The following is a 24,952-nucleotide window of genomic DNA, read 5'->3' as shown; positions in this document are numbered from 1 at the left end:
GACACCTCTGGTGTCTCAGTGGTTGAGTGTCTGCCTTTAGTTCATGGCGTGGTCCCAGGGTCCTGAGATCGAGTCCCACATCGGATTCCCAACAGGGGTCCTGCTTCTCCCTCTACCTGTGTCTCTGCTTCTCTGTCTCTCATGAATAAATAAATGAAATCTTTAAAAAAAAAAAAAAGATTCTGAATCCTGTTTTCTATAAAATTAGTTATCAACCCTCAGTGCTGACAGGGAACAAAGAGAGAAAAGAAACAAGAGCATCATTTACTTAGGGCCTACAGCATAGTTAACAAGAACAGGACCTTTAATGTCAATCTTTCCTACTTTGAATCCTGGGTTCACTCTCACTAGCTAGGCAAGTTAATTTAAAATGTATCATTTTCCCATCCATTAATTGTTTTATTGTTTTTTAGAAAACAATTTTTTTAAAGATTTATTTATTCATGAGAGACACAGAGAGAGAGGCAGAGACACAGGCAGAGGGAGAGGCAGTCTCCTAGCAGGGAGCCTGATGTGAGACTCAATCCCGGATCCTGGGATCACGCCCTGAGCCGAAGGCAGATGCTCAACCACTGAGCCACCCAGGCATCCCCCCATCCATGAATTGGAATGAGATTGGTACATACTTATATAGGGTTGTTATGAAGACTACACAAAACAGAGGATGGATAAAGAACCTGTCTCGACAAAAAGCTGGAAACAAATTAATTGCACCTGGTGTTGTGCTACTAGACATTTTGCATGTTAATATATTAATCTTCAAGCCAACCTGATAGGGTAGTATTTTTAATCTGATTCTTTTATCTGTGCTTCAAAAATAAGTACTCAGAACCTTGCTGAAAGTCAAACAATTCTATGTGGTAAAGTTGAGATTTGAACCTGGATCTGACCAATTTAACATCTATGCTTTTTTTTTAAGTTTATTATTATTATTTTTAGCAATCTCTACACCCAATGTGGGGCTCCAACTCATGACTCTGAGATCAAGTTGCATGCTCTTCTGACTAAGCCAGCCAGGCGCCCCTATGCTGCTTTCTTTGTTAGATTTTTTTTTCTTTTAGATATTTCTCATAGCTCTCCTTTATTTTCTTAAACTTGCAATAATACATGCGGATTCTTCTGTAATCAAACAGTACAGAAATAACTAATGCATCTCCCCATTCTTTAATACTATTCCCCAGAAGTAAGCAATTTGAAAAATTTGTCCTATATGCTGACAAATATTTTCCTGCATGTGTATCTATATGTGTGTATATTTTGTATCCTTTTTTCTGAAAAGATTGCTCAAACCTACATTCTTACAGTGGCATGTAAAAGTTCCTCTTTCTCTACAACATTATCAATACTGAATGCTCTCTTTCTATTCTCTTGTTCATTTGATAGATGAAAGGACACAATATCTTTGCTTCAGTTTGCACTACTTAATTATAAATGAGATTGAATGTCCCAAAATCAAAACTAATTTCTCTATACAATCCCACTAAATTTGTAGTAATCCCAAAATGGTAGTAATTTAATATGAAAATCCAAATAAACACAATGTAGATACTCCATTTATCATCCTTATTCTCCCGTATGTTGCCTCAGGAAGTAAACTTCTGATTAATTAATATAACATTTAATGTTACAATTGAATTGGGGAGATACTGAATGTGTTTTTTAGAGAGAGGGAATGTACATGGTGGGTACAAAGGGAGAGGGAGAGGATCTCAAGCAGATTCCCTGCTGAGCATGGAGCCTGATGCAGGGCTCTGTCCCAAGATCCTGAGATCATAACCTGAGCTGCAGTCAAGAGTTGGATGCTTAATGGACTGAGCCACCTAGGTGCCTCCAATTGTTTTGGAATTTTAATGGGGGTTATTCTTGTAGGATGTCTCATTTATATTAAATAAAACAACTATTCCATTCATTGGTTCAGCCAGGATTTGTCTAGTGTTTCCTATGTACCACACATAGTTCTAGGTACTTGAGTTTCAGAAATAAACAGGATAAATAAGTGTCTTATCTCAAGTAGTTTAATCTTGCACAGAAGATAAACAAGCATCTCTGAAAGTTTTAGCTAGAGGGAATAGAATAGCTAACTTGCTGAAACAGTAAATTTTTTAGCTCCCACGTGAAGGCTGCTAAGAATAAGACTGTACTTCAGGTCAGGTTGATGCAGCGGCCCAGTTTGCCATCAGAGTCAGATTTTTCCATCTCTACCTTTGCTCTGTCATTCAGTGTCAGATTCATCTCATGACTAGTTTCCTCAAATCCGTGAGATTGTTGCCCATGGCAATTTGAGCTTCATGCTTTCTTGTTAATTTGGGAGGTGGGGGGACTTCTTCTGGTTCTCTTAAGACCAAGAAGGATGGGGCATCTGGCCGGCTTGGTCTGTGGTGCACATGACCCGTGGTCTAGGAATTGTGAGTTCAAGCCCCGTGTTGGGTGTAGAAATTACTTAAAAAATAAAAATCTTAGAAGCCCCTGAGTGGCTTAGTCAGTTAAGCATCTGCCTTTGGCTCAGGTCATAATAATTGGGGTTCTGGAATCAGGCCCACATAGGGCTCCCTACTCAGCAGGGAGTCTGCTTCTCCCTCTCTCTCTGTCCCTCCCCCTGCTCATGCTCTCTCTCTCTCTCAAATAAATAAATAAATAATTTAAAAATATAAAAATAAAAATATTTTTTACAAAAACCAAGGAAGAACTTTTCTAGAAGTCTCTTTACATCTCATTGAGGAGAACTGGATCACATCCATTCCTGACAAAGTCATTGACAAAAAGAGTGTGATTAGGGCACTTTGGGTGGCTCACTTGGGTTAGGCATCTGCCTTTGGCTCAAGTCATGATCCTGTGTCCTGGGATTGCTTCTCCCTTTGCCTCTGTCCCTACTTGTGCGCTCTCTCTCTCTCTCTCTCTCTCAAATAAATAAATAAAATCTTAAAAAAAAAAAAAGAGTGGGATTAACCATAAGACAGGCAGGTCCAATATTGGAACAGAGAATAGGAATCAGCTTTTCTTAAGCCATATCTGTAAGCAGCAGGAACAGATCCCCGGGTGGGGTGGGGGGAGGTTGTGGGGATGGCCTTCTAGTGGAAAGAAAGAAAAAAGGAATAGCCGCTAGAGAAGAAAGAGTATCTACAACAATAATAAAACAAGCAGTTGTGATTAAGTATCTATATAGTTCTGGGCAGTGTGAGTGAGGAATAACATCTTTACGGTTTTCTTCCTAATGCCCCGTAGGATCAGAGTGGTACCGAGCCTGTTAGCAGTGAGGAAGATGGGAGTCTTGAAGTTGGTATTAAACAATTGCCTGAAAATGAAAGCTCCAAACTGGTGAGAATCTTGGGTGTTTTTCAACCAATGTTCTTTTTTTAAAAGTGTATCATTTATATTTTGTACCACCATGAAAAGGATCAACTTGCATCGTTGTTTGCTTCTCTAGAAATCTTGATCTCTGAGCTAGTAGAAGCTTTTCCATATGGAGTGACCCATTAATTCCAACAAAGAGCATATTCTCGTATTTTCTTCACACTTGAATTGTGCTGTCTGGAACAAAAGAAGCAATTTCTCTTTTAATCTTGTTTAATATTGGGTTTCTTTAAGGGTAGGGTCCCTAAAGGCATAGAAAAAGATGTTAAATATATTCCACTAATTCATAGTAAAATAAAAGATGGTTAAGCTTACTGAGGGGCTGGAGCATTAGAAGAGAGTTAGTTTTTGTTGTTCTTATTTTTTAAGTAACTGTTATTTTTTAGTAATCTCTACATCCAGCATGGGTCTCGAACGCAAAATCATGAAATCAAGAGTCACATACTTTTTCGACCTGATCCAACTAGTTGCTCCAAAGAGAGTCAGTTTTAGAGAATGCTCCCTCCTTACATCTTTAAGTGCTTGATATTTTATTTCATACTTATTGTGTACTGGGTACTGTGCTGTATGCTACATTCATTTCCTAATCCTTAAAATGCAGGTGATAATACCTTTCTTTTACATACAAAGAAACCAAAGGCTCATGATGGTCACTAACTTGCGAGAGGCCACTCACTAGAATTTGGTAGACCTGGAGATTCCCGCCTACTGCCACCACCACCCCGCCCAACCCCCTACCCCACCCCCCACCCTGGCCCCATTCAGTCTGACTCCCATGCCTAATTCACCATCCATCTTTTTGTTTTGCAGCCTTGTACTTACAGGGTTAGACTACAACTTCTAGAAATAAATGTGGGCTTTTTTTCTCTTTATTTCAAAATGTCTTACAAATCTCAGAGAATTATCACTTGGGAGGGTCACCCTGATTTTATGGCAACACAGAATTGTTCATTATACTTCAGGGAGTTTGAGAAATCATTTATCTTCTTTCAACTTGCAGAAAATGTTTATTGGGACTGTCTTAGATTCTGTGTCCTAGAAAAAAAAACATTCTTTCAGGCTGAGGGAAGAGGACATTTCACCAAAAGTGGAAATGACAATGGGCTATACCTTGACATATTGCAAATGGGACCCAAGAACCCTAGTGTCAAGAACACTGGGACTAGTGGGTTGTAACCATTGTTCTTGAACAAGATGTTCCACGGTTACACTGTTCCCTTTCTAAAAAATTGAACAGCATTTTACATAGATGGGGAATGAGTAACATCAACAAAGTTTGAACTCACAGCTCCTTCATTTAAAAACACTATTAACTTGGTTTTGGGGGTCGCTGTATCTCCATAGATAGGTTAGGGAAAAGTCTTATAAAGGAATAGGGTTTTGTCAGTAGGGGCTTCCAACACAGTCTATAGAGGAAATGGTTAAAAGGGTGAGAACACTTCCTTGCTTGCTAGAAGATTCTGGTAGTCCAAAGAGATTCACTTGTAGGCTACAGACAAAGCCATCCATTACCCATTGCTGTTCCCAAGAAAGCAATTCCAGTAATGGGGCTCCAAGTGTCAAGACAATTGAAGGGTCTCACCCTCAGGCAGAGGACTTGAAAAACTGAGGGTAATTTTTAGATAATGTTTTATACTGTATTTCACCAAGATGAAAACCTTCTCCATACCTACTGACTACTGTCTCTCTTTTTCCCTCCTCTCCCTTTTCCACCTCCCTCTCTTTTTAACATTACAATTCTTTCTCACTGTTTCCAGTAGAATCTATGCATGGTCTAGTTGAGAGAGAAAGGAGAGCCTAAATTTAAACAACTTTTATATCATAAATACAATGGCCTACCATAAAACATTAGCCAAGTGTGTGGTCTTGGGCCAGGTACTTGACTACACTAACCATCAGTTTTCTCACCCGAGGAAGAACAGTAATCAGGATGTTAGGAGGAAACAAATAGGCTATAAGCTGTAAATCAAGGAGTAGAATACAGGACAGATAGTTGGTGTTCAGCAAGTTCATTCATTAATTCAACAAATATTTGCTTAATGCCAGTATGTTCCGGGCAATAGATATACAACAGTGAACAAAATGTAGAAAAATGCCCACTCTCAGGGCACCTAAGTGGCTCTGTCAGTTAAGTATCTGACTGTTGCTTTTGATTCAGGTCATGATCTCAGGGCTGTGAGCTCAAGCCTCATGTTGGGCTCCATACGCTCAGCACAGGGTTTGCTTGAGACTTTCTCCCACTTTGCCCTCCCCCCAATAAATAAATACATCTTTTTAAAAATGCCTGATCTCCTGGGGACTCTATTCAGGATGAGTAGGGAGAGGAGAATAGATAATAAATTAGCAAAATATTAGACTGGGTCATAAGAAATTGTTGTTTTTGTGGGTAAGAATTTTATATGGTGCAACCTATGTGTTATTGTGTTATAAAGTATTAATAACAATTAAATGTCACTAGTTATCATGATTATTTCTACTATAAGATTGGTGCAAGGATTGCTACACTACCCTGGGATTATTGCCCCATGCATCTTGTCAGAGGACAGCATATGATTTGTATGGGTCTTAACTCTTTTCCCCCCTGTTTATGGTCAAGACACTGGGAAACACTAAGCCCTAACCCTCTAAAAGTTGCTTGCTTGCTTCATATGGGGGACCTATGTCTCATCAGGCGCTATGCTGGCCCCTGCAAGAATGATCGGGAAAAACACACAAGCCTTGCTCTTCAGCAGCTGATCCTCTAGAATCAGTGAGGATAATAGAATTTGTATCTAGAAAATTAACACATACAGAAATATATTAGAAAAAACTGCTGTGCTACATGCATTCAAAAGTGGAAGGAAGACCATTTTATTCAGGGATGATTAGGGAAGGTTTCTTAGAATCATGGCCTCTAAAGTAAATCTCTGAAGATGAGAAAGCAATTGACTGGTGAGGTTGGCATAAATAGGAGGTTTACCAGCTAAACGGGTGTGGATTATGGAGTAGCGAGTAAGTACTGGGCTTTTGTGGGGCGACAACAAGCAATACAATTTGAACAGCAGACTCATAGAACTGAAGGAACTATATGCTGTGAATTATAGATGAATTTATTCATCTTTATGTGTTCAGCGCTCAGTGGCTAAGTAGCTACATGGATACATGAATGTACAAGGTGCTACCTGTGAGAAACTATACTTCAGAGAGCTATTAAATTCAAGACTACCTGTTTTCAGAGCTAAGATTGAGCCACGGGTCAACATATTCCAGTACTGTTTTCGCTGTTTAATTATTGTTGGCTCCAGTCCATATCTAAGTAGTCCCTAGATTCTCAGCCAAGGGGTTGTAATAACTTCAGTGGTATTGGATTTCTCTAAAATATTTTTAAAGGGAGAATAACTTGTTTTTAGACAACTGATCAGATGATGGTTTGTGAAACATAGATTCCAATTGTGAGAGACTGGAGGCAGGGAAGTGTCTAGAATCTATTTCAGAAGTCTAGGTGAGAGCCTGTTAGGACTATTTTTTAAGCCTTTTAAAGGAACTTTTAAAAAGCTATCTGCACAGAGCTTTGCGACTTGCAAAACAAAGTGTTATTAGCTCATTAGCTTAATTTTCCAATATCTTAATTTTTTCTAAAATGATACTTTGCTTGTGATCTTCTTTAATTTTATCCTCAAAATAACCATATGTAAAAGGGAGGGCAGGAATTATTTATCACAGACTTACAGATGAGACCTTAATCTGCTTAGTGAAAAATCACAAAACAGGAAATTGGAAGAGCAGGGGCTCATCCTGAAGGGTCTCTGACTCCCTGGTATCTTGACATAGAAGGTCATGAATCCCTAAAGTAATTATTTTAATCTTTTGGATATCAACCTGTGTATTTATCATGTTAAGAATATCTGCATTAATATAATATGCTCTTTTGAGGCAGTAAAACTAAATTATCAAGAGTACAAATATTGGAGCCAGACTACTTGGATTCAAATCCTGACTCTGTCATTGACTAGCAATATCTTAGGCATATAACCTTTCTGTGCCTCAGTTTCTGCCTTTGTAAAATGGGAGAAGCAACCACGGTTGTTGTGAGAGCTGTTCCAGCTCTAAAGTACTATGCAGAACCATGACAGAGTGCACTGGAATCTCGGTACAAGGGTGAATTGTTAATAATGATGATTGTTATTCTGATTGAAACATTTAGGGTTGGCCACATAAGGATTAGCTGTTGTGTGCTAAGTGTTAAGGTGTAACTTAGGAAACCAAAGTGAATTTTTCAATCTGAAAAATGCAAATGCTGGTCATGATGGGGGTATTTATTGAATGCCTATGTGCTAGACATTATTCTAAGCTCATTTACAGAACAGTCCTATGAGGTTAGTACTAGTATTATCCCCATTTAAGATATGAGGAAATGAAGGCATTGAAACATTAAATAATCAGTGGGGCCCTGGGTGGCTCGGTCAGTTGAGCATCTGACTCTTTGTTTTGGCTCAAGGTCAAGGTTATGATCACTCAAGGTCAAGGTCATGATCTCAGGGTCCTAGGGTCTGAGCTCTGTGCTCAGAGGGGAGTCTGCTTGAAGATTCTCTCTCTCCCCTCTTCTCTGTCTCTCTCAAATAAATTTTTTTTATTTTTTTAATTTTTATTTATTTATGATAGAGAGAGAGAGAGAGAGAGAGGCAGAGACACAGGCAGAGGGAGAAGCAGGCTCCATGCACCGGGAGCCCGACGTGGGATTCGATCCCGGGTCTTCAGGATCGCGCCCTGGACCAAAGGCAGGCGCCAAACCGCTGCGCCACCCAGGGATCCTTCTCAAATAAATTTTAAATAAACAAACAAATAAATAATCACTCAGTGAAGCATAGATCCAGGTCCATGCACTGTCTCTAGAGTGCTAGTCTCTAAACCTCTATGCACTACTACCTTTCAGAGAGATACCTATAACAAAACTGAGGTCAAAGGACAATAAGAAAGTTACACTGGGATCTGAACTTCATGATTTTTCTTTCCCTTTTGTCTAAATCTTGACTTCAACATAGAAAACTCAGTCATAGAAACAGATAAAGATAGAGAAATTTACCTTTTACGTTAGCAAGTAAGGTTATAGAGACCTCCAAACAGATGTGTCATAAAATGAAGGAAACTAAAATTTTTTGAGAAGCTGGCCTGTGTTAGTCATTTTTGTACTGGTTATTTTATTTAACCCATGCTGCACATATTATAAGCCCTACCTTACTGAGGCTGAGAGGTGACAAGTATGTTCCTAAGGTCTTGCAGCAGGTAGGTGGTGTGGCTGGGACTCAAACCCAGTTCTTTTTGCCCCAAAAGCCCGTTTTCTCCTCATTGTGTAGTTCTCAGAGACCGTCTTTCTGGAATATCAGAAATATTATTATGTGGTCTATTTGTTCAAGCAACAAATATTAATTGAGTATATCTTGCTGTGTGCAGAAGAGTCAGTGATGAGCAGAACTATTAGGGCTTCTTAAAGAGCTTGAAGTGTTTGAGGACAAGTGTTCATGTCAGCTTGCTGTCTTTGGAAGCTCAGTAGCCAATGGGAGGGAAGGAGCAAGAGAAGAAAAGGAAGAGATATTACCATTTTCTTCTAAGTAGCTAACCTCTGTTCTTGCTGCCACCTTTGGACCTCTAACCCTGTTGGATATCATAATTTTCTGCTCTTTATAGTAAACTGTAAAACCAGCTTACTTTTTCTTTTGTTCTTGTCTGTCTCCTTCTCCATGTTGTTACAGATACTAATAGTAAAATCATTTTAAAGCAACTAACTTACAACAAAATAATAAAAAGACAACTCAATTAAAAAGTGACAGGGGCACCTAGGTGGCTCAGTGGTTGAGCATCTATCTTTGGCTCAGGGTCCTGGAATCAAGTCTTGCATCAGGCTCACCACAGGGAGCCTGCTTCTCCCTCTCCCTATCTCTCTACCTCTCTCTGTGTGTCTCTCATGAATAAATAAATCTTTAAAAATAAATAAATAAAAATAATTTTTTAAAAGTGGGTAAGGATCCAAATAGGCATTTCTCTAAAGATATACAAATGGCCAATAAGCACATGAAAAGATGCCCAACCTCATTAACCATGAGGAAACTAAATGCACGTCAAAACCACAATAAAATACCACTTTACACCTACTAGGAGGACTATAATAAAAAAGACAGATAATAACAAGTATGGGGAAGGAGGTGGAGTGATTGGAACTCTCATACGTTGCTAGTGGGAATATAAAGTATATATTGCCAGTTTTAGAAAACAGTTTGCGGTTCTTTATAATATTAAACATAATTGTATTATCATACCATAATTTCACTCCTAGGTGTACACCAAAAAGGAATGAAAACATATGCATACAAAAACTTGTATGCTGATGTTCAAGCATTATTCATAATAGCCCCCAAATGGAAACAGCCTAAATGTCCACCATCTGACTAATAAATAAAATGTGAATTGAATAATTTCATTATTTATTGAATAAATAAAATGTGGTACATTATGCAATAGAATATTAGCAATAAAAGCTAATGAAGTACTGATACATGATACTACAACCACATATAATGTGTATGTAATGTCAAGAGATCCTCAGGGAGTCTGGTGAACTGAAAGTATGAAAGTGCATGGTTGCGAGAACTGGTGAGATAGAAACCAAACTGGAGCCACGCCATGTTAATGAGGTGATCTCTATGCTGAAAGCAGCGGGAGGCCACGCAGGACTTCAGGAGGTGACTCTAAACTGTAGCTGTGATGTGGTGATTAGGTTGGACAGGGGACAAGATGGACGCTGACTGATGAGCTGGAAGTTCATGGTAGCAATGGCCATCCGCAAGAGATGGTGACAACTGTATATTCTCATACTCTGTCTATGCAAAGATCTTCATAAACAGCAAGGTAAAAGAAGTTCCACAGAGGGTTGCCAGTAAAGATATTTACCTTTCTTGCCTCCAGTATGCAAACCTTCTGCGGTGTGTATTCTTTAAAACTTGCCTCTGAATGCAGGCTTGGAGCTATTTAAATGGCAATTGTTGTACCATCTGGGTCTTGAAAACAAGCGTCATCCCAGGACTTGGCCAGCAGCCCAAGATAAACCTGTTAGGAAATGCGCCCAATAGATGTGCTCAGCGTTCTTTCCCCAATTTATGAAACTGCTTAGCAACAATACAGTCTATGTGTCTATGTGTCAAATGATCCTTGTCATCATAGATCTGATAACAACAGCCTCAATAACATTTTAGATTTTTCAAAATGTTTCAAAATGTTTGGATTTTCCCAACTGTCCGCGATGATTTTACTGTTGTCTTTCATTGTGAAATACTTCTGACTCGTAGGGCAAGAATAGAAAAATGAGGGTATTTCGGTTGAATTCCATCTCAGGGTGGAATTCAACAAAGAATTCTTTCTTTGTGAAGATTTTGGAATGTACAGGATAGCAAGATGCCTGAGGAAGCATGGGTTGTTTCTGAATTAACTATCACCAACATAAATGAGCTGTGACATGGAAATTCACGCTATAACTGACAGTGCATTCTATCATTGCAGAGTCCCCGCCAGCCACAATAGCAGCATTTTAGGAACACTGTTTATTCTCCACTTGACATACTTGATCCATACAATATTTTCAAACATACCTATTGAAAAATCAGTGTTGAGTGTTGTAGATACTACCCATGACTCCAAATGGCCTGATAGTACTTGCTCTCTCAAATGGAAAAGGCTATCAGATACAAATCATGGGCTCTGAAATCTGAACAGACTTAGATTTCACCTCTGCTCTTCACTAGGGAAAGTGCCATGTCCTGTCTATCTGCATTCTTCATCCAAAAATGGAGAAGGAGGATGTCCACCTCTCTGTTGTGAGGATTATGATTTTATACATGAAGCGCTTAGCACAGTGCATGGCAGGCAGTAAGGGCTCAGTAAATGTAGCTATTGTTTAATACCAGATTTTGCCTGTAAAATATCTAGGTGTGCCAGGACTTTCATTATTCAGTACACATTTCTTGAGAACCTGCAATGTGTCAAGCTCCAGGAATGTAAAGATAAATAAGACCTCTTTCATTCAGGAATACAACACATTAGGTCTGATGCAGAGGTCACAAACTGGCTGTCAGAGTTCCATCCAGATCTTATTTCACCTCCATGATGTGTTTTGAAGATGTTTGATTTTACAAATCAGGAGATAGTCACAGAAAATTCCAGGTTTCTCTTTTCTCCTGAAAACAGACCAGCATTCCAAGCTGCCCCATAAATCAATTAAGCACAGCCAGTTTATTTCTGTCCCGACTTTTCCAGCCATTTCCCCACCCCAACCTGTTTCCTGTATTCCTTGCCTGTAGACACCTGAGTCAGTCTGCATCCTGGCTCTAATGTTGGAAACAGAGCTAACCGGCTGGGTGGCGGGTGCTGTTACTAAGAAAAGAAAGCAAGGAGGAAGAGCATATTTGTAGGGAAGGGTGACTGACGTGGACTGAGTGTAAGACAACAGGCTTGAGAGGGCTGCTCGCCTAAAAGTAGTTGCACTCAGAAGTATTCAAATGTAATGATTTTTAAAACATACCTGTCAGACACAAATGGTTTACTGCTGATTCGAGTCCTTGGACTCCCATTCTGTAGCATGGGGATACACTGAGCAGGACAGCCTTTGCCTCAATCATTCCCACCCCAACTTCTCCCCTCACCCGACCACCTGGATTAGCTGAAACCCTGTCAGCGAGAGCTCCCTAGCACCCTCACATGCCTTTCTGCGGTTCTTGGCAACACTGGGAATTACTTAGATGAAGTTGCATGCAAATCTTGGCTGTGCCACTCATTTGAGTCTCTGGGCCTCAGTCTCCTTACCAATCAAATGGGGCTGGTAATAGGCTCAATCTCCTATAAAATATGAATCAATAGGGGGATCCCTGGGTGGCGCAGCGGTTTGGCGCCTGCCTTTGGCCCAGGGCGCGATCCTGGAGACCCGGGATCAAATCCCACGTCGGGCTCCCGGTGCATGGAGCCTGCTTCTCCCTCTGCCTGTGTCTCTGCCTCTCTCTCTCTCTCTCTCTCTCTCTGTGACTATCATAAATAAATTTTAAAAATTTTTTTAAAAATATGAATCAATGCATTTAGAATGATGCCCTTTTGGAGCACGCAGGAAATGATGTGAAAGTGTTAACTACCATTATTCCTGGCAGTTCTGAAAGTACTTTCAAGAGAAGATTTCACTGTTCACTGTGATATTTCCTTCAACTGGCACAGTGTCTGGGACATAATAGGCCTATAATGCTAAACATGCTTAATTTCTGCTCCCTTTGAAAGATAAGATGTACAATATGGGTTTTAGATTATAGGACCTTAAAAATGATGTCGACAAATAGGACTTCTCCAGAGAAGTGAAAACGGGCTCAAAGAACAATGTGTGAGCAGCACTGCGTTTCTGACAAGCTCCAGAATTCAGCAACTAGGGCACTTAGACTCAGTTAAGAAGGTCTGAGCTCTGGGCTCATTCCCTTCTCTGGATTCTTGGTGCTAATGATTTTGATTGTAAAATTATTTTCTCAGTTTAGAAAAATCTGATTAGCAACAGTCTCCTTCCAAGCAAGCCGAATTTCACATAGCAGGTCTTCACAGCAGACCAGTCAAAGAGGTTGGGAGTGGAAACAAGCCAGCAGACATCAAAGATGGGAATTCGTGTTAAAAATGTGCACCTCTATTTCTGCTGTTTTTGAGTTCATGAGGTTACCTTTACCTGTTCCCCACAGGTCTCTATATTATCTTCATTTACAATGCAGAGGGAGAGAGAAGAGGAAAAAGCCAAAAGCTTTCCTCTTGTGACTTTCATGAAGGGAACAGACTTGACGGTATATCTACTGTCTTTTTTGTTTATGACCAGGAAAGGGAAATTTATCATGTAGGCAAATCTCAAGTGATTTTCAGAAATACAAGATATAAAGTACAATGAGCTGTGAAAAATGCCACATATTTGAATGCACTTGAACTCTGCCATTGGCAGTTTGCATACTGTCACAAAAGAGAGGCCAGTGCTGACTCAGACATGGTCTCTCTGGCTTCTTACAAGAGAATTCCTAGGCTCTTGCCATAGATGCAGTTTTCATATGGATCTGAAACAGAAAGTAAGATTCGCACGGTGACATCTGCTCCCTTAGCCAAACCAGAATTCCTGCAGTTCTTGATGGACTACAAATTGAGGGTAAAAATGGATTTTAAGTACACAATCCAGCTTTTTTAAAATGAGCAGGCTATATATCTGAGCATTCCAGCCTGGAATTAAGACATATAATCATCAGAACATTTAAAGCTATTTTTCCAAGCTGGGATGCTAGCACTTTAAAAAACACTCAGGAATAATTTGTAATCAAGCACAGTAGTCAAAATGGATAAACTGTTACTGATTATCACTTAAATTTTTTTTCAAGCAAAATAAAATATAAAAATTGATAAACTTAACCTGTATCAGAAATCGCATGGCATATTATTCCCATAAAAGTTAAAATTCTACACTAAACTCGTTATCTTCCTCTACAGATCTATTTCTTCTCATTTTTTTATGTTATTATTTTAAACATTAGAGACAGTATCAGCCTCCTACTTATCCAGATTCAAAACCACAGTCAGCTTTTACTAATCTCTCTCCTTGTTTGCTTCAACTGAATCATTTGCAAAGTACGATTGATTCTAGGGACACAACATGAAGCAAAATAGATTGCATCAGACTTTGGAATTTTACAGACCAGAAAGTTTTCAAGAAGAACATTGGGAATACAGAGATACTCCTCTTCTTCCCACCCACCCACCCACCCCCCAGTAACGAAAACCAAGGAAATAGAGATTTGAGCATGTGAATTTGCCATTTTGTAAGTCAGGAAATCGTCAAGGTTCAGTGATTCCAGAGGGTTCAACTTATTAAAGTCCTCTCTCCTCCCAATTACTTCCATATATAATTACCATAATGTCACATAGGAAGAGCCATTTTAACACTAAAAATTTAGGTAGGGCGCAGTTTTAAAGGGCAGTCCTTGAAACTGAATAGATTTAGTTTTATGAAGAACTCTCCATGTGGTTATTTTGCATATTTCCCACAAATCAGTTGAAGCTCACGGGTCCCTCCTGAGTCTAACTTTTTAGTATTACTGACAAGAGGTGAAAACTTGGACTTCGGAGTCGGATAGTGGTTTGCATCCACATTTCTCTACCTATAGTTAAGGACAAATTAGACCTCCCTAAACCTCAGCTGCTGCTTCATAGGTTAATGTCAGCGATCTCTCAGAGAGGCAGTGTGGCATGATCACTCATGTGAATCAAACACATAAGGCTTTGAATCCTTACTGTGATGCTTAGTGGCCCTAAGCCTTTGGGCAAGTGTGTTAACTTCTGAAATACTCAGGTCACTCATCTGCAAAATGAACATGGTAATAATAATGTTTTCATGATGGGGAGGATGGAGATAAACATTGTGTTCAGATGCTCACAGATATTAAGTGATCAACATATGATGGAGGATATTATTATTATTACTATTACTACTACTGTTTTTGTTGGGATAAATGAGGTAATATTTTTAAGTGCCTACTAAGTGACAACATAATGAATAGCCAATAATAGTTTCCTTCTTACACAGAAATCTAAAATTCAATACACAAAAAGGAATGCATGAGAATAATGGCAGCTAACACTGTCATAGCATTTCCTATGTGACCCAAAAGGCATCGTTCTAAGTGCATTGATTCATATTTTATAGGAGATTGAGCCTATTACCAGCCCCATTTGATTGGTAAGGAAACTGGGGCCCAGAGACTCAACTGAGTGGCACAGCCAGGATTTGCATGCAACTTCATCTAAGTAATTCCTAGTGTTGCCAAGAATCGCAGAAAGGCATATGAAGGTGCTGGGGAGCTCTTGCTGACTGGGCTTCAGCTAATCCAGGTGGTTGGGTGAGGGGAGCAGTTGGGGTGGGAATGATTGAGTCAAAGGCTGTCCTGTTTAGTGTATCCCCATGCTACAGAATGGGAGTCCAAGGACCCAAATCAGCAGTAAACCATTTGTGTCTGACAGGTATGTTTTAAAAATCATTAAATTTGAATACTTCTCAATGTGACTACTTTTAGGCTGAGCAGCCCTCTCTACCTTGCTGTCTAATACTCCATTCATTTCCTTCATCTCCAGTTAGCTACCTGAGTTTGTTGTCCTGATACATCTTTTCTGGGCTTCACCTCATTTTAATCAGTAGTCTCTTGATTGCAAGCGATAAAACCTCAGCTTGACCTTACAGACAAAGAAATTTACTGATCAGCTACAGGTCCTTTTTACATTACTACAGGAAAGACAGGGTTGACAGCCTTGCGGACATTTGGAACCTGAATCCTGGTGCTGCCAGAGGTATCTAGATGTCTCTTTGATTCTTTTCTACTGTGCACTTGCTTCCTCAGCATAGTGGGAGCTTGGCCACCAAAAGCTCCTCAGCCTCTCAGCCAGAAAGGGGCTGACTCTCTTCCCTTGGGTCCATTTTGGAAAATCCACAGGATGTTCTTGTGTGTTCCAAATGTCTACCCTTGGACCAATTACTTTAGCTGGACAGGCAGGGCATGTTGATTTACCCAACTTTGGGGTGGAAGTCAACCAGCTTTGGTGATTATAAACTGGACATCCTCATTATATCTCTTATACAGAATATTCCCAGTGTTGCTTTTTATGTCCACTCCTTAAAAGCTCATTTTCTTGATCACAGTAATTTGTTTGGCCCACAAAGCATTTTCTTTCAGGAGTTTATAGTACTGTAACATAATGCACACAGAATGTGTTCTATCGGTTTGTTTCATGAAATGAGATAATCCTTCCCCACTCCTTTCTCAGCCTTCTTCTTTAGAGGTCCCCTGTGCAAAGTCAACACCTGAGAATGTCCCAGAATCTCAGCTTTAAAGGCACTAAGAACTCCCTTGATGCAGTAGTTGGGAGATTAGCAAGTTCTAAATTTATGTTTAAACACAAAACAGAAAAAAGTGACGCACCCTAGGTCACTGCAGTGGCTAGTGCTGTGAATTTTTTTTGCCTGCCCAAGCTCAAAATAAGCTGGCATGACTTGTTCTGACTTAATGTTGAATCTAAAAATGGAATCACTATGTTAAGGTTGGCTCCTGAGAATCTCATGTGTGTCGTTGGGAGGAGGTAAACAGCACTTTGCCTTTCCCTTGTGGTTCATCCTTGGTTAAGAGCCGGAGCTCTGCAGCACAATGCGTCTGGATTAAGTTTTGGTTCAGCATATACTTCAGCTTCTCGTGCCCCACTTAACTCTGAACTGAGGATAATAATACTTCTCCCATAGATCTGTTGTGTGTACATCAGCATCTGAAATGGGAATGGTATCTAGCTCAGTAATTGGCACAGTCAGGGCTCAGTAAATTTTAGCTGTCGTCATCATCACCATGAACTGGCCCCGTCCCTTGACCCAGAGGTGTAAGGGTAATCAGTGTAAGAAATGGGACAGGGTGTTGGACCAGATGCTTTTCAGAGCTCTTATTTCCTCATCTCATCCTCCCCTCATTTTGAGGACAAGAGAAAGGAAAGGAAACTGCCACTTCTCAGGCACCTACTAACTGCCACACACCTCCCTATTCAAAGTTATTCAGTTTCCATAACTTTTTCTCTAATATCTGTCTCACCAGGTATGTAAATGTCGTAAGTGCAAGGCCCCATTGGTCTTCTTCATTTCTGGCACAGAGTAGATGCTCTGTAAGCATGTGTTGAATTCAACTTTGCTGGCAGCCCCTTATTTAGGTAGCTGTTACTGTATTCTTACTGTTGCTAAAAATGAAGGTTTCTGAGCACTACTGCTGCTAATAAGTGATGGAACCAATCTGAACCCAGACTTTTCTGGCTACTATTCCGGTGCCCTTTTTATTTACAAGTGCAAATGAGGATGCATTCAACCAATTAGTAGTAGCCCTGTGCAATATGCAAATTGGGTTTTTAAGTCTTCAGCTGGGGAGGTCAGCTCCTTCGTCCCACGATAGTTAATCTGGGTTTAAACAAAGGTAAAATTGCAGACATGCAGTATCATTTTCAAATAGAGACGCTTCTGCTCTTTGGAAGGCCGTTTGATCCACACTGGAAGGCACAATACCCTGAGCATTTATACGGCAGTTTAGAAGTTTTATTCTAAAAATTCTTGGGAGCACCATTTATTGACCTCCCATGTCTGTCTTTTTTCAACTGTGATCCTTTTAAGTGGAGGCCACAGGATCACCTTCACTGTGCATCCTTTCTTTCATGGCTGACTCTGAAATCCACCCGGGTGCATTTAAGATTTGAGTTCCTAAACTTTGATTCATTCAGCACTAGCCCTTTACCAAGCTCACGGTCTATTCTTCCTTATGTTGAAGAAACAAATAAGACAAAGTCAATCATATTAGCATATGGGAGACAGACACATAAAAAGGTACAACACAATGTTGCATAAATTGTGATAAAATAAATTGCTCATGCTGTGGATGGGGCTCAGGGGAAGAATTATGACATGAAGTAACTTCTGAATTCGTGTCACGTAATCTGTTTAGGAGCAAAGCTTGTAGAGGTAGGTTGCGGGGAGGGTTGTTAGGAGGAGTTCTAGAGTATTTGTCCCATACGGGAGAAATTTAGGGAGAATCTATATCTAAAGGAGAAAGAGCTAGAGTCCTTAAAAAATAAGTGGACAGGGGATCCCTGGGTGGCTCAGTGGTTTAGCACCTGCCTTTGGCCCAGTGCATGATCCTGGGGTCCCGGGATTGAGGCCCGGGTCCGGCTCCTTGCATGGAGCCTGCTTCTCCCTCTGCCTCTCTCTCTCTCCGTGTCTATCATGAATAAATAAATAAATAATTAAAAAAAATAAGTGGACAAATAAGGGAAGTCACAATCATCTAGGGGACCTAGGCTGCAGTCTCAGGATATTACGCAGTGGGGTTAAATCTCTCAGGTTGTAAACCATTAGTGAATTGATGAGATTGTAGCCTAATATAATAATAATCAATGGCTGGGCATGACCTGATCATTAACTGTTGTATTGTTACGAATCTGTTGGGAGCCTGTTGAATTAAGGGCATGTCAGTATGTTCAAAAAAAGAAACCTGGATGGGAGCCGGGGATATCAGATAGGACTCCAGCATTCCCCAAAGGAGAAAGTGTCCTGTCTGCATGATTATTTTTCCCCAACCCAGAAGCAGCATTGGGAATCTGGGTGTATCAGAGCCCAATTCCATTTACTATCATCATTAACATCTTTATTACATATTTGTTGTTTGCCAGGTACCATGCTAAGTGCTTTTCGTGTATTGCTTCATTTCATCCTTTCGGCATCACTGTAGCGTAACAACCTTTACTTTTTCCCATTTTATAAATGAGGAGACCAATTGAGGCTTGGAGATTCAGATAATCTGCTCAGGGTTGCAGAATCTCCTCAATTTAAGAGTTGAAGAACGAGGGTCACAAACTCTATCACTTTGTCATACACATCACACATTTCGTGTCATCTTCAGATAGCTTACCTACCTGCAGTCTGTATGGTAGACCTACTATCTGGTGTCTCAGACATTTACCGAGGCTAGAGTAAGCCCATCCTTTCTCCTGTCCAAATCATTCTATCTACCAGATCCCTACTTTGTCCTAGTCCAAATGCAGGAGTTCATGCCTCAGAGTAAACCATCAGATGATAATTTCCCTTGTAACTTTACATATACAGAAGGATGAGATGTGGTGCATTATGTTCAATTTGTTGGTGTCAATAAACTGCCCTTTAAGTATGCATTGGTTTCTTATGTGTTTTGGTAGTTTATTTCTCTCTTAAGTGTGGACTCTGCACTCTTCCGTGGGGTTCAGGACTAACTTAACTCTGCACCCCATCCCAATCCCCCACCCAGCATCTTTCGTGAATGGCATTTTGCCTCTAATTGAATGTCTGGAGGGAAGAAAAAATTCTAATATCAGAGTTCAAACCCTGAAAGAACTAAGTTTCAGTACAAATACAGATACAGAGATTATTGGAATGGCAAAAGAAGAAAAATCTCGGGATCCCTGGGTGGCGCAGCAGTTTAGCGCCTGCCTTTGGCCCAGGGCACGATCCTGGAGACCCAGGATCGAATCCCACATCAGGCTCCCGGTGCATGGAGCCTGCTTCTCCCTCTGCCTGTGTCTCTGCCTCTCTCTGTGTGTGTGTGACTATCATAAATAAATAAAAATTAAAAAAAAAAAAAGAAGAAAAATCTCTAGCTGAAGTGACCATCAGTGGGTATCTGATAGATTTAAAGCCTGATAGATCTGAAAGGGCCCAAAAGAAGCCTTTGGAAATGACAAGGCTGCACTCGTTTCTGAGAGTTAGTTCAGATGAATGAACAGAACTTTTGTGACCAGTGCTTTAGTCATTTTATTGTAGAGCCAAAGCCTCCATGGTATTTGTTAAAGTTGGAGAGTGCACTTGGGCCCTACAATGCTGTTAAGTGGTTGTATCTTTTACATTTCAGGAGGACATCTCCCAGGTGGCTGGTCAAGGCATGGTGGCAGGTCAGCAGAAGGCACTGGATTGCCCAACTGACAATGTATGTAATTTGACTTTAGGTTTTGCTCTACTGGGATGATATGTATTATAAAGGGGTTCCAGAAAAAAAGAAAGTGAATGCAATGAAATTAGATCCTTTATTACTTGCTATAAGCCTATGGTGTGTCTTACAACTTGAAGTCAGCCCACAGCCATATCACTGATTCTGTTCAAGGTGTGTGGAAATATTCTCTGTGCATCTTCCTGGACCAAGTACCCTGAGCAGGTGTTTAAATGTGAGCCATCCCCACAAACACACCTGCACTTAAATTCTGAGAGTGATGTGTCTTACTGAATGACATTAATAAAAATTTTAAGTGGGAGAATTTGTAGTTCTGTAAAAATATAAATATAATAACTTCGGTGTTCCTTACATTTTGAGTTCCCTTTTCTTAAAAAAAGAACTATAAATTTCTGTCAAACTTTTGCACTTTCGTTCCCTTTAGTTTTTTCTTTTTAAAATCTTGATTCGGGGGATCCTTGGGTGGCTCAGCAGTTTGGTGCCTGCCTTTGGCCCAGGGCGCGATCCTGGAGTCCTGGGATCGAGTCCCGTGTCGGGCTCCCGGCATGGAGCCTGCTTCTCCCTCCTCCTGTGTCTCTGCCTCTCTCTCTCTCTCTCTCTATGTCTATCATAAATAAATAAGTCTTGAAAAAATATTTTTTAAAAAATCTTGATTCGTATTTCTATGTGCTAGGTTATACTTTCATACTACTGAAATTTACATTACTGTATTAACTATTTTTATGTTTAAGAAACTAGAGCTTACATGATATTTCAAACATTGCCAAAGGAAATACCTTTGAAAAGTCTCCAAACTTATATGCTAAAAACCTAAATAAAAATGAGTAGGTGTAGGGGTGCCTGGGTGGCTCAGTCGCTTGAGCATCCAACTCTTGATTTCAGCTCCAGTATGATCTCAGATTCATGGGATTAAGCCTCACATTGGGTTGTATGCTCAGTGGGAAGTCTGCTTGAGACTCTTTCCTCTCCCTCTGCCCTTTCCCCTGCTCATTCATTCACACACTCTCTCTCTCTAAAAGAAATTTCTAAAGAAATGAGTATTGGGGTTCCAGGCTGGCTCAGTCAGTAGAAGATGAGATTCTTGATCTCATGGTTTTGAGTTCCAACCCATGTTGGGAGTAGAGATTACTTAAAAATAAAATCTTAAAAAAAACAAAAACAAAAACAAAAACAAAAAAAACTTTAGGAGCACCTGAGTGGCTCAGTCATTTAAGTACCTGCCTTCAGCTCAGGTCATGATCCCAGGGCCCTGGGATTGAGCTCCATGGCAGCCTCCCTGCTCAGTGGGCAGCCTACTTCTCCCTCTCCTCCCCTCTTTTGCTCTCTCTCTTGCTACCTGTCTCTCACTCTCAAATAAATAAATACAATCTTTAAAAAAAAACGTTTAAAAAATGAGTAGATGTAAAAAGAACCTTAAAAATAAACAGATTTGGTTCAACTGGAAACATGTAAGCAACTCTTTAAAATTTAAGACCAAATTTTTTACTTTATATAATGTATTTGTAAATACTACTAATATGCTAATGCTTTATATGCTGCCACTTATCTCAAGACACATATCAGGCATCCCTAAAATGTTACAACCATAGAATAGAACTTTAGATCTGGGACTAAGTCTAAACACAACCTACCCTTTCTTTTCCATGCTGAAAAATGAGCACTTAAATATCTAAAGTATTGTTCTTTGGGAAAGTGATTATAACCTTTTCCATTGCTGCAGAAGAGAACCAGCCCCAGGTCAGTGTGCAACTCCTGCTGTGAGGCAGTGTCAGCTCATTATGAAGAACTTCCCAACCCCTTGAGCTGTTCCAAACCACTCTGAGCTGTTCCAAACCCAATCCCAAAGGTTTTCAATCAGGAACTTGCCTGGTCATTTATTATCAAAGGACATAAAAACACTAATAGCTATTATCAGTTGAAATCTTTAACTGTTTCTGGCATAGTGATAGGTTTATTTATGTCCTTTGATCTTTACAACAAGCTCACAGGGCTTAGAGATATCACTACCAATTTATAGATGAGGAAGTTTAGGTTAGGGAGGTGGAAGTGACTTGTCTTTGGCCACACTGCTAATCAGTACTAGCAAACTCAACACTTCATATCTTCTTTTGAATGGTGGTTTTTGTTTTCCCATCATAAAGACCTGATGAACTGTAAACTCTTTCCCAGAAAAACACTGTTAAACATAATTTTGGTACAACACAGAATTTTTATAATTCCCAAAATGCCTTTTGTGGCTCTCTTTGAAATCCATTTACCCTGGGTTAAGAATCCACGGTTTAACTTTAAGCAGTAATTCTTGAAACAAACAAAACTTGCCTGGGCTCCAACCTAGGAACCAATTTATTTGGTCTAGGATGGGGGGAGTCTCAGCATCCATAAATTTTTAAAACTCCGTAGCAATTTCTATTATGAAGACAGGGTTTGAGAACCACTGGTTTAATTAGGTTGGATAACCTAGAACATCCATTTCACTCTCATGATTGAACAGAAGACATTAAACAGCAAATCCAACCTTTCTTATCTGTTATTCTTAGTAGTTTGGTTTTGTACCAATGGATAAGTCACAAGAGTACACATTTCATCCATCACCACAAGAGGTCTGTCTCTAAAAATATATGTTGGCAGATGCCTGGGTGGCTTAGTGGTTGAGCATCTGCCTTCAGCTCAGGGCATGATCTCAAGGTCCCAGGATCAAGTCCTGCATCAGGCTTCCTGCATGGAGCCTGCTTCTCCCTCTGCCTGTGTCTCTGCCTCTCTCTGTGTGTCTCTTGTGAATAAATAAATAAAATTTTTATTAATTTATTTATTAATTTAAAAAATAAATATATATGTTACACATTTCCCTTGGTTTCTATGGACTATTTCCTTGTTTGTTTTTTTGTTTTTGTTTTTGTTTTTGTTTTGTTTTGTTTTGTTTATTTCCTTGTTTTTTAATTGAGTTCAATGCTATCAATATCTGTTGGAAACATGCGCAATGAAAGCGGATGCTACCTGGAGCTGGGATGTAATGATTACCATAGACATTCCTATTTTAAAAATCACATGATTCAAAAATAAAATCAAATAAATAAAAATTTCAAAACTAAAATAAAAATCACATGGTTCTGCAGCACCTGCGTGGCTCATCAGTTAGGTGTCTCTTTGGTTCAGCTCAGGTCATTATCTCATGGATTGGGCTCTGGGCTCAACAAGAAATCTGTTTGAAGATTCTCTCCCTCTGCCCCTCCCCCTCAGTCATGTACTCTCTTTCTCTCTCCTTCTGTCTCTCTCCCTCTCAAATAAATAGATATTTTTTAATCACATGATTTTTTTCATAAAAGAACTCTTTAGCTTGCATTCAGCTTTGTTATTGATGTTCTTTTTAAAAGTGATATAAAACAAAAGTTGAACATAAGTACTGTATGAGTTAAGGTTAGGCTCAATCTCTAAAAGAAGTTTCTCTTCTACATAAAGTTTGGGTATAAGCAGCCTAAGGATGATACGGTGTCTCCACAGTGTCACAGACTCAGGTGCCTCTTATCTGACTACCATTCTTATTAGATTACCATCCTCAAAAAAATGCATCCATTTTTTGGTCTGAGATGACTGCTCTGGGTATTGTCATCCCATCTGCATTCCAGTTAGGGAGAAGAGGAAGGCAAATGAAGAAAATGACCTGAAAATTGTACAGTTCACATCTGTTTACATCCTACTGACCAGGACTTAGTCTGCAGATGTATCTAGCTTCGGACACTGGAAAATGTGGTCCTCAGAGTAATTGATATCTAGGTGATTCCATTGTTTAATTTTCTGGTAGTCATTTTTCCACTTCCCTCTCTTTTAAATCACTAAAAATATGTCTTTGAATAAGTCTTTTTGAGTAAGTTACAGTCATTATTAAATGCTGTTGAGAAAAACTGCAGAAAAGAAGATGAACATCCATAGAATCAGTGCCCAGAAGCTGTTTGATAAATATTTTATATCTGTAGCATTCTGGGGTGCCTGGCTGGCCCAGTCAGTAAAACATGCAATTCTTGGTCTCAAGATTATGAGCTCGAGCCCCCGATGGGGGTGGAGATTACTTAAAAATAAAATCTTTAGAGATGCCTGGGTGGCTCAGTGTTTGAGCATCTGCCTTTGGCTCAGGACGTGATCCCAGGTGCTGGGATCAAGTCTCACATTGGGGTCCCCTCGGGAAGCCTGCTTCTCACTCTGCCTGTCTCTACCTCTCTTGGTGTCTCTCATGAATAAATGAATAAAATCTTAAAATAAATAAAAATAATATCTTTAAAAAATAAAATAAATAATGTGTAGCTTTCTTTCGCTACTGACTTTCAGTCTGATCTCTTCCTGTAAATAGCTGTGTGATTTCAGATAGGTCACTTACATTGGTTTCTTTATCTGGAAAAGGAAGTAATATTGTCTAACTCTCCAGGTTCTCAGGATCAAATGAATTCATGGATGTAAAAGTGTTTTTTAAAAACTGGAAAGCAGAATGCAGATACAAAATGGCTGGTGGTGTTTTAGTTTTTATATCCTGCACAGTGCCTTGTATTGAGGTACAGCCTTCCACTGACAGCATCTCGAGGTGTCATTGTTCTGGAGCAGTTACCTTGATCCTATTTCTAGACTCCAGAGACAGCCTGGTGCTTCACCGCCTCTACCAGAATCTTCCAGCTGGGGATGGGTTCCCTGGCTAACTACAGATCCAGAAGGCAGGTCAGGTCACTACCTATATTTCTTAACTGCCTGTTAAGCACGCATGGAGTCTTTTTGGTTTTTCTCTGTTATACTAATACTCATTGGAGATATTATCAACAAAAATCCAGAATTACAAATTAATTTTCCAAAGCTCACACAGCAAAGGTCTCTGTACTTTCGTTGAATTACAAATTCATTTTCAACGGTGAACTTCCATGTCTTCATTTCGCTCTTCTATATCCATTCATTGACTCATTCACTCACTCACTGATTTATTCATTCATTCATCAAACATTTATTGAGGCTCTACTGTTTTCCAGGTACTGGGAATCAAGGGTGAATAAGGT

General features: G+C 39.8%; 1 protein-coding gene across 6 annotated transcripts in view; it reads left to right on the top strand.

Moving 5' to 3' along the window:
• PATJ (PATJ crumbs cell polarity complex component) overlaps positions 1 to 24,952 on the top strand; it is a 356,206-nt gene that overhangs the window by 260,947 nt on the left and 70,307 nt on the right. For 3 of the 6 annotated variants that reach the window (XM_038537343.1, XM_038537339.1, XM_038537340.1), the window contains exons 31-33: positions 3,223 to 3,315; positions 19,827 to 19,901; positions 24,534 to 24,623. In XM_038537343.1, the coding sequence (XP_038393271.1) occupies positions 3,223 to 3,315; positions 19,827 to 19,901; positions 24,534 to 24,623 (258 nt within the window). The remainder of the gene's footprint in view (positions 1 to 3,222; positions 3,316 to 19,826; positions 19,902 to 24,533; positions 24,624 to 24,952) is intronic. The other 3 variants (XM_038537344.1, XM_038537342.1, XM_038537341.1) reach the window with 2 other exon arrangements.

The sequence above is a fragment of the Canis lupus genome, chromosome 5 (genome assembly GCF_011100685.1).
Source record: "Canis lupus familiaris isolate Mischka breed German Shepherd chromosome 5, alternate assembly UU_Cfam_GSD_1.0, whole genome shotgun sequence".
NCBI lineage: Eukaryota > Metazoa > Chordata > Mammalia > Carnivora > Canidae > Canis > Canis lupus.
The sequence above is the reverse complement of the archived record's forward strand: the minus strand, read 5'-3'. Positions and strand labels throughout refer to the sequence as shown.